The sequence below is a fragment of the Agelaius tricolor genome, unplaced genomic scaffold (genome assembly GCF_023055355.1).
Source record: "Agelaius tricolor isolate 1412-34295 unplaced genomic scaffold, bAgeTri1.0.p SCAF_10, whole genome shotgun sequence".
NCBI classification, from domain to species: Eukaryota; Metazoa; Chordata; class Aves; order Passeriformes; family Icteridae; genus Agelaius; species Agelaius tricolor.
Window position 1 is genome coordinate 20,106,527 of NW_027269270.1, and position 14,542 is coordinate 20,121,068.

The 14,542-nt window shown below is 58.8% G+C and overlaps 2 protein-coding genes across 3 annotated transcripts; one reads left to right on the top strand and one right to left on the bottom strand.

Moving 5' to 3' along the window:
- The first annotated feature begins 5,910 nt into the window (after nucleotides 1-5,910).
- LOC139593753 (gap junction gamma-1 protein-like) lies at nucleotides 5,911-10,535 on the top strand. Of its 2 annotated transcripts, none has more exons than XM_071435085.1 (3): nucleotides 5,911-6,009; nucleotides 8,222-9,417; nucleotides 9,545-10,535. In XM_071435085.1, the coding sequence occupies exons 2-3, from the start codon at nucleotides 8,247-8,249 to the stop codon at nucleotides 9,550-9,552; spliced, it is 1,179 nt and encodes a 392-aa protein (XP_071291186.1). In that variant the 5' UTR covers nucleotides 5,911-6,009; nucleotides 8,222-8,246; the 3' UTR covers nucleotides 9,553-10,535. The 2 variants fall into 2 exon arrangements, with proteins under 2 accessions (XP_071291186.1, XP_071291185.1); XM_071435084.1 differs by having other exon boundaries at nucleotides 5,923-6,016.
- A 271-nt stretch (nucleotides 10,536-10,806) lies between these two features.
- Nucleotides 10,807-14,410, bottom strand: INHA (inhibin subunit alpha). Its single transcript, XM_071435089.1, is given in 3 exon segments — nucleotides 10,807-12,332; nucleotides 13,227-13,506; nucleotides 13,508-14,410. Coding segments are annotated over 3 exon segments (1,107 nt in total). The 5' UTR covers nucleotides 13,601-14,410; the 3' UTR covers nucleotides 10,807-11,598.
- Between the last annotated feature and the right edge of the window lie 132 nt (nucleotides 14,411-14,542).

Consider the following 14,542-nt stretch of genomic DNA (forward strand, 5'->3'; position numbering starts at 1 on the left):
TGTTGTTGGTGTGGCTGTAGAGGTGGGAGTGCCTGCCTCTATGTTCTTCCCCAAATAGAGCTTTACCTTGTCTCAACTTCTCCTACAGAGTTGAATGTGCCTCGAAAAATGCTGCTGCCTGGCCAGGGCTTTGCTAATTTCATAGTCTCTGCCCCTGCCCAGTGAGGAGCAAATATGGAACTGTGTGTGATGTTTTGATGCAGTTGAAGCTCCCTGTGGGGGTGGGCAGAAATGGACCTGTTACATTAGGTGCTGATAGGTGGGATCTGATACCCTAAGTAGGGACCTTTACTGATGGTAGCTTTTCCCAGAACAGCATCTCTGTTTTCCTATGAATGTTCAGTCTGCAGCTTCAGGGCAAGTTTTCTGACTGTTCAGTCCTTAGTGACAAACCTGTATTTTATGTCAATGTGATGTTGATTTTTATAAAGATGTGCTTTTGACATTCAGTGACCTGATGCCTGTTTTCTTTGGATATTGAATATGGCAGCTATTCACAGTAGTCTCTATGACATTTAAACTTTCCACATGCCCAAAGTTGGTGTCAGCGGCTTCAGTTTCTGTCATCAAGAAAACAGCAGGGACTTGGCCTCACTGCATCCTGCTGCTTCCCTGAAAAGATGCAATAAAGTTTCCCTTCCTGCTCAAACCCATCTATGCCATTCTCATAGCCTTAGGAGAGCAGGAAGTTCAGTTTCCATCCTGGGTCTGAAGGCCACTCTTTCTTGGGGTCACTGTACTATTGGACATTTTTCTGTCACTTCAGAGGCAGTTGAGTTGCTGAAGGCCCACAGTGGCCAATATTTTTATCTTGCCATCTATAGACTTGATAAGATCTGTACTGTCCAGAGGCAGATGTCACAATTCATCCCACTTTCTCCCCTCTTCCTCAATCAGCATGTGGCTGCTGCTCAAGGACTCCGAGAGAGCTGAACCAGTAAACACCAGTAAGGATTTATGTGTTCATCTTGCCATTTAAGGAGCTTGTGTAAGTTCTGCCTTCACCTTCTATAGCTGTGTTTTTCACAAAGGGCAAGAGTAAAATTTGGAGTTACTGAACCAGCTCGTTGATGTCTCTTGTGCTCCAGCTGATTCCCTGAGAACACTCATCCCTGGAACTTGCTTTTCTGGTCCTAGCCAAGCTGTACCTTTGCTACTCCAGTATCTGGGTATGTGTTCAGGGGCCTGACAAAGTGTGGACTGCCAGAACCAAAGGTTTTGGTTGTGTGCCTGTCCACAGCTCTTCTCAAGCTCTTCCCACGTTTTATTTCAGAGGTAACTACTAATTTGCTTCTCATCTTTGCCATGTCTCTGGTGGTCTGTGCTCCCAGCTCAGCACCAGCCTCTTGGTCCCCTTAACAGCACCCTGCTTTTCTGCATTCCTTTGGCTGCTGCACTGACAGGAAAGCTCACATGCACTGCTGCAACCTGTCTCCTGCCTCTTCATGAAACACTTGCTTTGTTTTCACTTAGCATTTTCTCCTGGTTATTACAGATTAACCCCTTTTTGGTTACTCCATGATCACAAATGCTTTGCTGTAGGGCCTCCTGCACCTGGTGCAGTGATTACATTCACTGGTCTCCTTGCATCAGCTGGGTGTGTGCAAGGGCTCCCCTAACACACTCCACCATCCAGCACTGCAGGCATCCCACTGATGGCTGCGTGGGAACTGGGCCTGTATAGGACAGCTGGGGTTTGCAGAAAGGTGGAATATACATTGAACCAGCTGCAGATACCTTCTGCCTGTCTCAGTTTTGATTATGCCATCCCCCAGCTGTGCTCTTAAACAATCTGGATTTTGCTCCTTCTTCTCCTTTTCTGGGTGCACTGTGCTCCAGCACTCAGCTGCTAGCACCGAATAAGGCTGGTCTGAACCTCTGTTTCTCTGCCTGTGCTTGCCTGCAGCAGTCTCTTCTCAAGGTGTATGTAGCTGCAAGGATTCCCAGGCTGGGGTGGCCACAGGGCTTTAGAGACAGGCTGCAGGCAGCCATGGGCTCGGGCGGGCCATTGCCACGAGCCTGAAGCTACCACCACTGCTCCATGGGCACATACCAGCCCTGCTTCACTCTGCTGTTACCAATGAAAATGATGCCTTCAGTCATGGGCTTGGCTATTTCAGTGCTTCTTGCTGCATCTCTGCCCTCTAAAGCAGTGCTGCCTTGAGCATATATAGCTTGTATGCTCATAGCTCCCTTGCACTGTGCTGAACTAGTGAAGCCTGGTGACTGGAGTGACTGGTCATTTACTTCTAGCAGAATATCCCTGCTGGCCTCATCTCCAGGGGATGTGAGATGTAGCAGCAAAGAGCACATGTTCCTCATTTGTCATGGACCTGTCTGGCCAGCTTCATCTCTCCAAGGTGCCAGTGATCCTTACCCAGCACACAGAGCAGGGTCCCGGGCCTGTGTAAAGCCCTTCCCTGTGGGCTGCCCTCCAGTTTGGCAGGCAGGGGAAGAGCAGCCAACACAGGCTGGGCTCCAGTGCTGTGCATGGTCCTGGCAGAAGTCACCAGAAGCACCCAGGAACTGTGAAGGACACTGTAGCATGAGAGAGGAGAGCAGGGGCTGTGCCCCTACTGTGCTGCATAATCAAGTGGGGGAATAAAAGGGAAGGAAACTATTTTAAATCCATCTTAGCCTTTGCTCAGCCTCTGATGGAGGGCACGGTCATTGTCCTTTGTGCTGCTGCAATGGAGTGTGCCTCTGCCCCTTATCAGAGGAAGGGTATTAAGCTAATTATGGAGCTGTCCTGTATCAGGACAAACAATCCCTAACAGAATTGTCTGCTCCATGTCCCAGTGCCAGAGAAGTTGTTTAATCTGGGAAGAGCATGTTTGCTGCCAGGGCTGCGTGCTGCCTACATGCAGTGCTACCTACCCCTAGTGCTGCCTGCTCGGCCCTGCTTGGAGAGGGTGGAGCTGGCTTCCTCAGCCCACTGCCAAGCAGCAGCCAGGCATTGTCCATGTCACCCCACAGCAAGCACACCCAGGGCGCCCAGCCCCACCACCTGCCTTACTGCCACTGTCCCCAAAAGCAGAGGCAGTCATAGCAGGGCCCAGCCCATCCTGCTGTATTGATCAGAGCAGAAACTGAGGCTGCTATCAAGAGCCAGACTGGGCCCTGCACCCTGTGTCTGGTGGCCAAGGCAGGGGCTGGCACTGGCATCTCAGAGGGTGCCTCTCTTGCAGCACTGTGCCTAAACAGAGAGGGAGTTCTTGCACCAGCTCTTGTCAATGTCCATCCTGAGCTGCAGCACTTGTCCAAGAAGTGGATGTTCTTCTTATCCCTCTGCTTACACTCCCCCTCAGCCACTATCTCCTCTTTTGCCAGCTCCCCTTGCTCTCACTAGGCTGTGCAGCTGCCCTTCCGTGGCTCTGCCCCACAGACTCGGAGGTTTGGGGCTGATCCCGGTTTTTGCGGTTAGTGACAGTGGCCCTGTTTCCTCTGCAAAGCTGGTCTTTGACCAGAGCCCACAAGACTGCTGGTCTGTACATCCTTCCTGCCCACTATGCTCTGTCAGGCTCAGCTGATGTGCAAAGGGATGAGGGTGGGCAACACCCTTCGTCTCGTCTTCCTTTCCCGGATGATGTGGGTTTCCCCTCTGCCCCAAGCTGAAAGAATGATGCCTCTGCTGGCATTTGGATTATGCAAGCTTAAGAAAAGGGTAGAGTGCAGGAACACCCAGGGCAGCATCACAGGGGAAGCTGGAGGGCTCTGACACCAATGGTCGGATGCTGACAAGCACAGTAATGCCTGTCTGTGGGCTGTGTGACACCAGCCCCAGCCTGGCCTGCCAAGGCCATCCCCACCCTGCAGCCCAGGCATGGGCTGAGCTGTGCTGTGCAAAAATGCTGCAGCAGTGGTGCCTGACCCCAGTGCAACAAGCACCTTCTTTCTGGGCACAAGGGCTTCATTTTGCAGCGTCTTGGAGGTCACACTCCCGGTTTAACGTGAGGCTGGTGAAACAGGGGCTTGTTCTTAATGCACTGAGCAACAGAGTCAAGGGGTCACATAGGTCCCTTACCCCTGGCAAACTGCTCGGCTGCCTGGGGTTGAAGCCAGGCTGGAGGCAAGCTTTCCAGGCTGGAAACACTAGAAAACAAGTGGTTACTGTGGGGAAAGCCACAAGTCACTTCAACTGCCAGGCAAGAGCAGGAGGCTGAACATGTGCTGCTTGACCTCCCCAGCATGCTGGAATGCTGTCCTCATGCTGGCAGCCCACTGCCCTGCTCCCACCTCTCCATGCTGCACTGCAGGTGTCTCTTCCCTGCAGCTCTGGGTTTCATTTCTGGAGTTGAAACCTTCCCTACATCCTTCCAAAAAAAAATAAAGCTTGAGTTTCCATGCACAGCTTGCTGTCTCCTTGCATCCACCTCTTCCTGTTTCTCCTGGCCTGGGAAGGAGATTGTGACCCAAGTATCTGTGCTGAATCTGGAACGCACTTTTCCCTTACAGAAATGTTAATCCCACAGTTGCATGCATGAGAATGGGATTCAATGAAAACTATTTCTTCATGTCCTGGTCAAATTCCTCTCCCTTTGCTGCAGCTCTCCCTCCACAGAATTTAATGTGTTACCTGGGACTGACCCATCCAAGCAGGGCCCTTTTCCCCAGCCTGTTGTGCACACACCTGCATCTCTGTCAGGATACAGATCACTGCTCTGAGGGGTTCCAGTTGCCCTCCCATGTAAGAGCAATAAGCCTGTGTCCAGGCTCTGTGGGTGCTGATGCAATGCCCTGATGGCTTTGCTGATTTAGGGAAGCAGCAGGGCTGCAGCAAAATAACCAAGACCCCACACTGGATGTGATGGCCACAGTCCCCATAACTCTCCTTGCCCCAGCCAGCCCCAGTGCTGCACCAGAGCGCCAGTTCATAGAAACCCTTCAGCAGAAGGAGCAGGTGTTTCAGTAAGGAGAAGCAGTCCTTCATGAGCTTATGCAGACACCAGCTTTGGCATGACGATTCGGGTTGTGCAAGACTGCTCAGTATCCCTTCCTGGGGGCCCAGGACGTCAAGGGTGTGGTTGGCCCAGTGTGGAAACTCAGCCCCAACAAAATTCCCACAGAGCCAATTTTAGCAGTGCAGAAATTGAGTGGCCAGGGTCCCTTGGTGAAAGGACAGGGCACGTCTCCAGGGTGGTGACTCAAAGCCGCTGCTGCCACTGTGCTGGCCTTGGCGGTGCAGTAGGTGACTCTAAGGGCACATCTCGAGGTGCTGCATGCTCAGCCCGATCCTGCTGCAGGAACTTGGCCTGGGACACCAGCAGCAGCACGGGGTTCAAAAGGCTTGAGGCACATTACCACCACACAGGCATGTCTTGTTCTGCGTTCCCACCATGTCTGGGGTCACCTCTCTTCTGCGCCACCAGATCTCTCCTTTCTTCCATCCTCGCTCTCCACTGGGCGGGGAAGAATGCTACAAGGAACAGGAGGTTATTGTGCAGAAGACTCTCAGGCCGGAGCGGAGGCTCCCTCCTCTGACCCTGCGGCCGGACTCACCCCTGAAAAGCCCTCGGGCTGAGCCGCACCCGCGGTTCGGAGCGAACAGCGGGCAGGGAGCCTCCCCTTCGCTCCGGGAGGGAGCGGCCTCCCGGGAGCCCAGGGCTGCGCGGGGGCGCGGAGACAGAGCCGGTCAGCGGGGCCGGACGGAACTGCTGGGGCGGGAGGCGCCTCTGGGAGAGTTTTGGCCGGCGCCGGCCCCTGCCCGTAGCCCAGCGCGGCCCCCCGAGCCTCGGGCGGGCAGGACCGAGGGCGGCACCGCCCGACGGGCGCAGGACGCGCGGAGCGGGGCGGGTCGGGGCCGCCGCTCGGGCCGCGTGGCGCGGGCGCTGCCGCTGCGGAGCGGGACCCGCGGGGCGGGGATGTGAGCGGGGCGGTCGGTGCGCACCGGCGGGCGGGCGGGCGGGCGGGAGCGGGGCGGGGCGGCCCCGGGCCCCTTTGTTCGGCGGGAGGCGGCGGCGCGCCGCCCCACCGCTTTGTCCGCCCTGCCGGCGGGAGCCGCTCGTCCCGGTGCGCCGTGAGTGGGGCCGGGGTGCTGCGGGAGGGAGCGGGGCGGCGGGACAGGGCCAGGCAGGTGGGCAGGGGACGGTACCCCGGGCGGCGGGAGCCCCGGGCGTGGGCTGGGGCCGCGGGCGGCTGGGATCGCGGGCTGGGGGTCTCGGACAGGCGGGGCCAGCTGGGCTGGAGGCCCTCGGGGCGCTGGAATCGGTGGGACCGGGGACCTGGAGAAGGCTGGGGTTGAGGGCTCGTCCCCAGGGTGGAGGGGTCAGTCGGACAGCGACCCCGGATGGGCAGGGGCCGGTGAGCCCCAGGGGGAGATGCCTGCTGCTGTGTCCCTGGGCAGGGGAAACTGGGGGTCCCCGACAGGGCAGAGGGGACTGGGAGCCCCACGCGGGGGGACTGGGGTCGGTAGGACTGAGGGCTGGGTGTAGGGCCCAGCCAAGGTATGTAGTGCTAGTCCTGACTCCCAGCGTGGCCGGGAGGCCCTGGGTGGCTGTGCTGCTTTGAAAACTGGCCTCTGGACACCTGCCCCGGCTAGGGGACAGGCTGCAGGTAGCTCTGCCCTGGCTATGCCCACTGCTGCTGCCATCCCACGTTGCCAGCCATTCCCATGCCACACTTCCATAGCCACCACAGCAATGCCACCCTATTTGTTTGCTTTCTTTGGCCTTGGTACCTGTCGTGGTTTGACATAGCTTGGGTTTTAGTTCCTGGAACTGTCCTCCTGCCTTGTCCTCTCACCTTGTTCTTCACCCTGGTGCCAGGGTGGTGTGCTGCTAGAGACTAGGGTAAAGGCAGACACAAAGCACCCGCCTTCCAGGGAGGTGCTGGGGGAGAGGGGTTCACACCTGGGAGACAGGGCAGCAGTGAAACCTTGCAGGGCATATGACCATGGGAGGATGGTGACCCTGATGGGCTGAATTTGGGTCCCTGGTGCCACCAGCCTGTGCCACCTCCTGCAGCAAGAGCACGTCCCTAGCAGAGATGCTTGTGCTGGAGACACTGTTCTGCTTTGGTGTAGTTTGTCAGGAGGCTGGCTGAGCTTACTGTAAGAGATCCTCTTGTTCTGGACAATAGTGGAATCAGTGCAGCATCAATCATCATCTGCAGGGACATGCCCTGGCCAGAGGTGATGGGATGGGGCTGGCAGGGGCTGCTGGAGGCTGTGCAGACACATACCTTCTGCTCACCCTGGGCCATCCCTGCCACCTGCTGCCCTGGCTTGCATCATCTCATGCACAAGCTGCTGAAACCAGGGTGGGCAGTGGGTGTGGGTGTCTTGTGTCTTCTTTGGTCGGGAGATGTGACATGATCCTTGTAATTTCCTCCCCAGTCTCTAGTGTCAGCTGTTTTGCCAGGGTTTTGTGCAATTCCTTGGCTACCCCACACTGCCCCTTGCTATCACTGTCCTGTTCCCTGTTCTACTCTCCCACCAGCCCTTTCCATCAAGATGCAGGGTGCTGTGAGCACTGGCCACTGCAGGCTCTGGGGGCTGGGGTCCTGCAGGAGAGATGGTGCAACACTGAGGTTTGGTGGGAGAGTGATGCTGCATCTCTGCTGGCCCTCGGAGGAGAGCTCTGTGGAGTGAAGGGGACCATGGCAGGGAATGCTGCTCTGGCGACCTGCCCCCCTCAGCCAGGGCTCAGGGCTGGCAGCTGCAGTGGGCCAGTGGAGCTGCCATGCGTTGCCTTCCTCCAGTGGCCTGTGGACCCCCGTGGGAGGGTGTGAGTGCTTTCACAGGGTGTGACGCTGGTTAGGGACCTGTTCAGTGCCAGGTGATAAATGGATGTTGTGTCACTAGGGGAGAAGGAAGTGGTTCTGCTCCTGCTTGTCCCCTCACAGTCCCCAGCTGGTACTGCCCTACGCTGGCATGTTTGCTCTGGTTGTGACTGTGCTCACTCTTCCCCTAGATGTGTCCCTGCAGGCAACCAGGATGTCCCAGCCTTTCCCCATCCCTTCACCCACCTGGCTGGCAGGAGGATGGGAGCAGGATGCAGACGGGAGCACAGGGAGGCGGTGCTGAGCAGGGAATAAAGTTTTGGGGAGGCAGCTTCCTGAGCAGGGCTGTGTTTATGGATCTGTAGGTAAGGGAAGGGACAGTGGTGCTGGAAGAGGGAGCGGGACAGAGCTGGGCTAGCAGCTGGCAGACTTCAGGGTCCCGGTGAGATGTGAGATGCCTGTGAAATTACTCAGTGCCTCTTTGCCTGCCCCTTCCTTGCAGGATTTGAGTCAACTGCCTGGTCAGGATGAGCTGGAGTTTCCTGACGCGGCTCCTGGAGGAGATCAACAACCACTCGACCTTCGTGGGCAAGATCTGGCTGACCGTCCTCATTGTCTTCCGCATCGTGCTGACGGCCGTGGGGGGAGAGTCCATCTACTACGACGAGCAGAGCAAGTTTGTCTGCAACACGCAGCAGCCGGGCTGTGAGAACGTCTGCTACGACGCCTTTGCGCCCCTGTCCCACGTCCGCTTCTGGATCTTCCAGATCATCATGGTGGCGACGCCGTCGGTGCTCTACCTGGGCTTTGCCATGCACCGCATCGCTCGCATGCCCGAGGCCTCGCGCCGCCGGCCGCCGGCAGCCCGGCGGGCACGCATGCCCGTGGTGCGCCGGGGAGCCGGGCGAGACTACGAGGAGGCGGAAGATGACAATGAAGAAGACCCCATGATCTTTGAGGAGATCGAGGTGGAGAAGGAGAAGAGCCCAGAGGGCGGAGAGAAGCACGATGGCCGGCGCCGTATCAAGCAGGACGGGCTGATGCGTGCCTATGTGCTACACTTGCTGTGCCGCTCCGTGCTGGAGATGGTTTTCCTCTTCGGGCAGTACCTGCTGTACCGCTTTGAGGTGAGCCCCTCCTACGTGTGCAGCCGCAGCCCCTGCCCACACACTGTCGACTGCTTTGTCTCCCGCCCCACTGAGAAGACCATCTTCCTCCTCATCATGTACGCCGTCAGCGGGCTCTGCCTCTTCCTCAACCTCTGCGAGCTCTTGCATCTTGGCGTGGGGCGTATCCGTGATGCCCTGAGCCAAGCCGATGGCCCCCCACTCCCAACTGGCGACAGTCCTGCACCTCAATACCCCAAGAAAGCCCCCAGCGCTCCCCCCACCTACCACTCCCTGAAGAAGGAGCTGCCACAAGCCCCACTGACCAACAGCAAGCTGGACTACCGGGAGAGCCTGGCCCAGGGGCGCTTCGCCCTGGCTGGAGCTCCCCCGGTGCACGAGCTGGACCGGCTGCGTGAGCACCTGCGCCTGGCCCAGGAGCACCTGGAGGTGGCCTTCCACCTGCAGCCCCCACCACGGCCCCCCAGCCCTGCCCGCAGCAGCAGCCCCGAGGCCAACGGCATCGCTGCCGAGCAGAACCGCCTCAACCTGGCCCATGAGAAGGGGACCGCTGCCTGCGACAGGACCACGGGTGAGCCGGGACGGGGGATGGATCCCGCCCACTGGGTGGAGGCATGGGGGGCTGCCCCGAGGCTCCCCTGGAGAGAGGATGCCATTCCCCCTGGGGTGGGTGCTAACCTGCTTTTTGCTCCCCACAGGGCTGTGAGTGTCGCCAGGGATGACAGCGGTGTCTGCTGGAGTGGCTGCCACCGCCACTGCGGGATAGGCGTCCTGCCAGGAGCACAGGGCAAAGGATGCCACACGCTTGCCCAGCGGGGCAGTCTGGGCAGCCCTGTCCTGGTGGGCAGCAGAGGGTTCGAGGGCCATGGGGTTCATTCCTACTTAATTTTCAAAAAGGGAATATCTTATTTTTGTACGTTTTTATAAACCCATCAACATGTGCACCCTGGCATTTTTATACTCCATCCCAATCTCCACTCTGGGCCTGTGCCCCCCCATCTCCTGTTTCACCCACTTTTCCTCCTCCCACACCTATTTTCCCCAGCATGTTGTCTTCACACCTCCCTGTGCCCCCCCATGCCCTCTGCCACCTGTGGCAGCACTGGCTGGTGCTGTGCATGTGCCAGTGATTTTGGTACTGCTCCCTGAGGTGTGAGGGACTTAGGGGAGCAAGCTGGGGGTCTGGCTGGCCGGGCCAAGCTGTGGGACAGAGGGCTGGGCTGGCATTACTTTTGGAGGGGGTGGGAGAGGTCCTGGTGGCACTGCACTGCCAGAAAGTGACTTTGTAGCTTGGGGGGCTGTGCTGCACAGCATCCTGGCATGGAGCTGTGAGTTGCGTGGCTGGCCTGCTTGGAAATGTCTGTGCAGAGGTCAGGGGCTGTCGTTCCCACTGCCTCCGCCCTGTCCTGGCAGGCCGCCCTTGGACCAAAACTTGTCTCCTCCCACTCTGGCTGTAGGGCTGGGACCCCCTGCACGGAGCCAGACCCTGGCCTCACAGTGTGGGGACGTGGTGCCCCGAGCTGGGCTCGGCCGGGAGCCAGTGGAGCATTCCTCATCATCTCAGCCTGGGTCACATGGGGACTTTTGTAGCGTTGTTTTTTACTCGGAAATGATTGTCACTCTGGTTTTCTTTTTTTTTTTTTTTTTTAATATCTATATTAGTAAAGGCTGAAGACGTTTTGTACTGAACTGCTGCATCCGCTCATTTGGGAGGAAGGGGTGGGAAGGGAATCCTGTGCGTCTGGGCTGGCGCTGCCCTGCGTGCCTTGGGACCTCCCTGCTGCCCAGGGTGACTCAGATGTTCCTGCCATGAGGAGGCGGCTGCAGCCGGCTGGGGCAGCCGTCATCATCCTGCTGGAGAGGGATTGCACTGGCCACGTTCCCATTTGGCCCTATCACTGTCAGGGGGCCAGGCAAGGGGCTTTCCTCTGCCTCCCCATCCTCCCACCATGCCCCTGGCTCCCCAGCCCTCCGCTGCCCCTGTTCCCGCACAACTTGTTGCCTAGAGCAGAAGGGATGTTGCTCTGCTCTGCACACCCCTGCCTGGGGCAGGATCAAACCCAGCCACACCATGCCCATTTTGGCCAGCATACTCCAATCCCCGCTCTGGTACCCCAAATCAGAGCTGGATTCCTCTAACAGTATTTGCCCATCCCCTCATTTCTCCATCTAGATAGAAGCTGGCGTTTCCAGGCTGCTTTAGTAAAGGGAACAGGTTTATTTCACTCATCCCATGAAGGTTCCAACAAGCTGTGCTGCTGGGAGAGGGCTCACTTGTGGTGCCATGTGTGCTACCAGCCCTGCTCACCAGTGTGAGGTTCATGGGCTCACCCAGGCACCTCCTGATCCTGCTGCAGCAGGCTGGCCCTGCCTGGAGCACGGGGGATGCTGTTGAACTCTGCAGCAGGAGGAATACACTGATCTTCGTAGGGGTGCAGAACTGCAGGAGGGAAGCAGGTGGGAGAGATGAGGGCTAAACCGGTTGCGGACAGCAGCCTGGCTTTGGCAGGGCAGCGATGCCTTTGCCATAGGCTGTGCCTATCTATGCCCAGCCATGCCCTGATTTGCTCTGAGCTGGGACTGGCCCTAGGGCAAGTCTGGCAGTGTGATGGTACCTGGGCCAGCCCAAAAATCTGGCTTGTGCAGGGGAGGGTGGTACAGCCAAACTGCCCCATCCCAGTGGCCAGGGTTCCACTGGGAAAGCAACTCCTCCTGGGTGGGCTCACGGTCGGGGGCTGGGCTGCAAGATGCCCTAGACACAGGTGCAGTCCTGGGCCAGGATGTTGGGCACCGTCTCATACTTGAAGGAGTAGCCGCCATCAGAGGTGGTGCGGACGCGCAGGGAGCGCATGGTGCCCGGCAGGGCAGCGCAGCAGAGCTGCACGCCCAGCCGGTGGCTCAGCCCGTGGCCTGCGGCACAGCTCCCATGGCAGTAGTGGAAAACAAAGCTGCTGGGATGCACGATCCACTTGTCCCAGCCCAGCTCCTCGAAGGTGATGTTGAGGGAAGCCCGGCGGCAGTTGGTGTGGGCAGCTAGCTCCTCGGAGGGACGCTGCAGCAGGCTCAGGGCAGCTGGGGACCAGGGCATGGCAGAGCGACGAGCCCTCTCGCTGCCCTTGGCCCGGGTGGCGGCCACCAGGAAAGGCATCTTGTCCCCCTCGGCCAGGCAGGGGCAGCCAGGACAGCGCACCAGGAGCACGAAGAGCGGCTGCCAGAGCTGGGGCAGCAGCATCGGGGCCAAGTGAAACACGGTCCAGTGCTCGGGTGTCCGCTCCACCATGGCCGGCACCGGCACCCGGCCCTGAGGTGACAGGGTCAGCACGTCAGGGGTGGAGTGGTTGGGGGCAGCCGAGGGGCCCGTGTAAAACCAGAGCTGGGCAGAAGTCACCACACGGCTCAGGGTGTGCGTCGAGGGCTGGAAGAGGTAGGTGAAAATCCCTTCTTCCTCCAGCAGCTTGTCTGGCTGTGTGGGCTCACAGGGAACATCTGTCGGGGGGGAAAAGATGATCAGGGTGTGTACCCAAACCTGGGGAGAATCCCCAATGCCAGATGGCAAGTGGGATGTTGCAGAGGTCCCTGGAGTGCTGGCAGGGCACCTGGCTGCTGGCATAGGTTGTGGCAGGGTGCAGGGCAGCTGCTGTGCTGTGCAGCAGTTTCTGTGCTGTGCCCTACAGCTGATCCCTGCTATGCCCTAGGCTGGTCCAATACTGTCACCCGTGTCCCTTAATATCCTGCCCCATAGCTGGTTATCTTGTCCCTTTCCCCCAGAGTCCATATCATGCCCTGTCCCCCAGCATTCAGCCCCATAGCTGGTCATCCTGTCCCCTTCTCCCATCCTCTGCATCCTGACCACCTCCCCAGCATCCTGGCCCATCTCCCAGTCCTGTCCCATACCTGGTCATCCTTTCCCCTTTCCCCCAGCATGTACATCCCATCCCATCCCCCAGCATTCTGCCCCATCTCCTGCTGTTATAGCTGGTCATCCTGCCCCATGCTTCAGCATCCTGCCCTGTCCCTTAGTGTGTCCCAAGCCACCTTCCAGTATCCTGCTCCATTTCCTAGCATCCCATCCTTTTCCACCCTGCTCCTCAGCCCTCCCCATGTCTCTGCATCCTGCCTGGTCAGCTGTTTCCCAGCCTCTCAGCACCCTCTTGTGCTGCCTGTCCCTCAGCTGTCTGTCCTGAACTGTTCTGCGTGTCCCTGCCTGCCATACCTTTCCATCTCCTGGCTCTCCACCAAATCTCACTCATGCCCATGTCCCAGCCTGGCACACCTTCCTCCCCTTCTCCCACAGACCACCACATCAGCCTCTCCATCATTCAGCATCTCCATTGCTCCAACCCCCCACCCTGCTTCACCCTTTCATCAGGATGTCCTTACCTGTGGCAGGGAATAAGATCACCTGGGAGGTGTCCTCCAGCTCCTCTGGCTCCACTTCGGTGCTTTCAAGGACGTCTCTCCGGTGCACCCTCCTCGCTTCCATCTGTGGCTCCTCCTGGAGCAGGGGGGGGCTCAGGTGTTCCAGCACCCGGGCCCGCACCTTGGCCAGGATGAGCTGCCGGTCGGGGCCGGCCGCGGTGCAGCTGGCCAGGGCGGCACTGGGCAGCATGGCAGGCAGCAGGTGCAGCAGCAGCAGCATGACCATGGGGCACACGGCTGGCAGGCTGGCAGCTCGGGGGGCTCCTCTGCCGCGGGCTTCTGCCTGCCTGCCCAGCCCGTCTGCCCGCGGCGCTCCCCCCGGGGCAGGGTGGCATTGAGATCTATCTGACACTGACGCAAACGTCTGCTCGCCGTGAATATTATCTCTGAGCTGTGAAAGCGCTGAGACGTCTGGAATGCGAGGACTGCAAGGACAGTGTGGTCTGGGGGGGCCGGCGGCCGGGCAGGGGGGTGTGTGAGGGGGATGCTGCCGGCAGCAGTGGGTGCCTGGGGCTGGGGTGCTGCCAGGAGCCTAAACTGGCAGGGATGCAGGGGGGTACCTTGGGTGAGCTTTGCAGCTGCTGATGCTGGGTGCCCCCCAGGTGGAGGAGTTGAAGGTCTAGGGCTTCTGGGGAGCTAGTGGGAAGTGACAGCAGTTGTGCACAGCAGGGAAATCTGGGCAAGGACCTGGTGGGGATCAGAGACCTGTGAGGATCTGGCATGGGGGAGGCACTTTGCAGGTGGCAGTCTCCAGGGCGGCCAAAATGTGAGGATGGGGCCTTGAAAAGGGCGAGGTGAGAGGCAGGGAGGTTGTGGCATCTCCATGTCAGTCTGGTGATTGGCAGGGTCCTGGGGACATGAAGCAGGAGGGATGGCAAAAGGTTCCTGCTCTACCTGGGGCTGCAGAAGGCTGGCCCAGCTTTAGGGGGAGAAGAGCAGATGAGACAGAGGCAGGCTAGCTGGAGACCTTGCAGCAGGTACAGGAGAAGTATCCTAGGATGCTGTTCAGGCAGTCTGGCCACGGGCTGGCTCACAGGGTGGGAGCTGCAGAAGAGGCATGGGCTGTAAGGAGACCAAATGCCCTTCCTCTCATCACTGCCTGAGGGGACAGTGCCAGGTGTTCCCTATCCACTAACCCTGCCTGCCCTGTGGATGGTGGGCAGCCTGTGCATCCCCTCTGTATCTCTGGCAGCCCAGTGTCCTGCACATCCCATCCAGTACAGCCTGGCATCTCATGCAGCACCCAGTGCAGCACATCCCCCCATGCAGCATGTCCT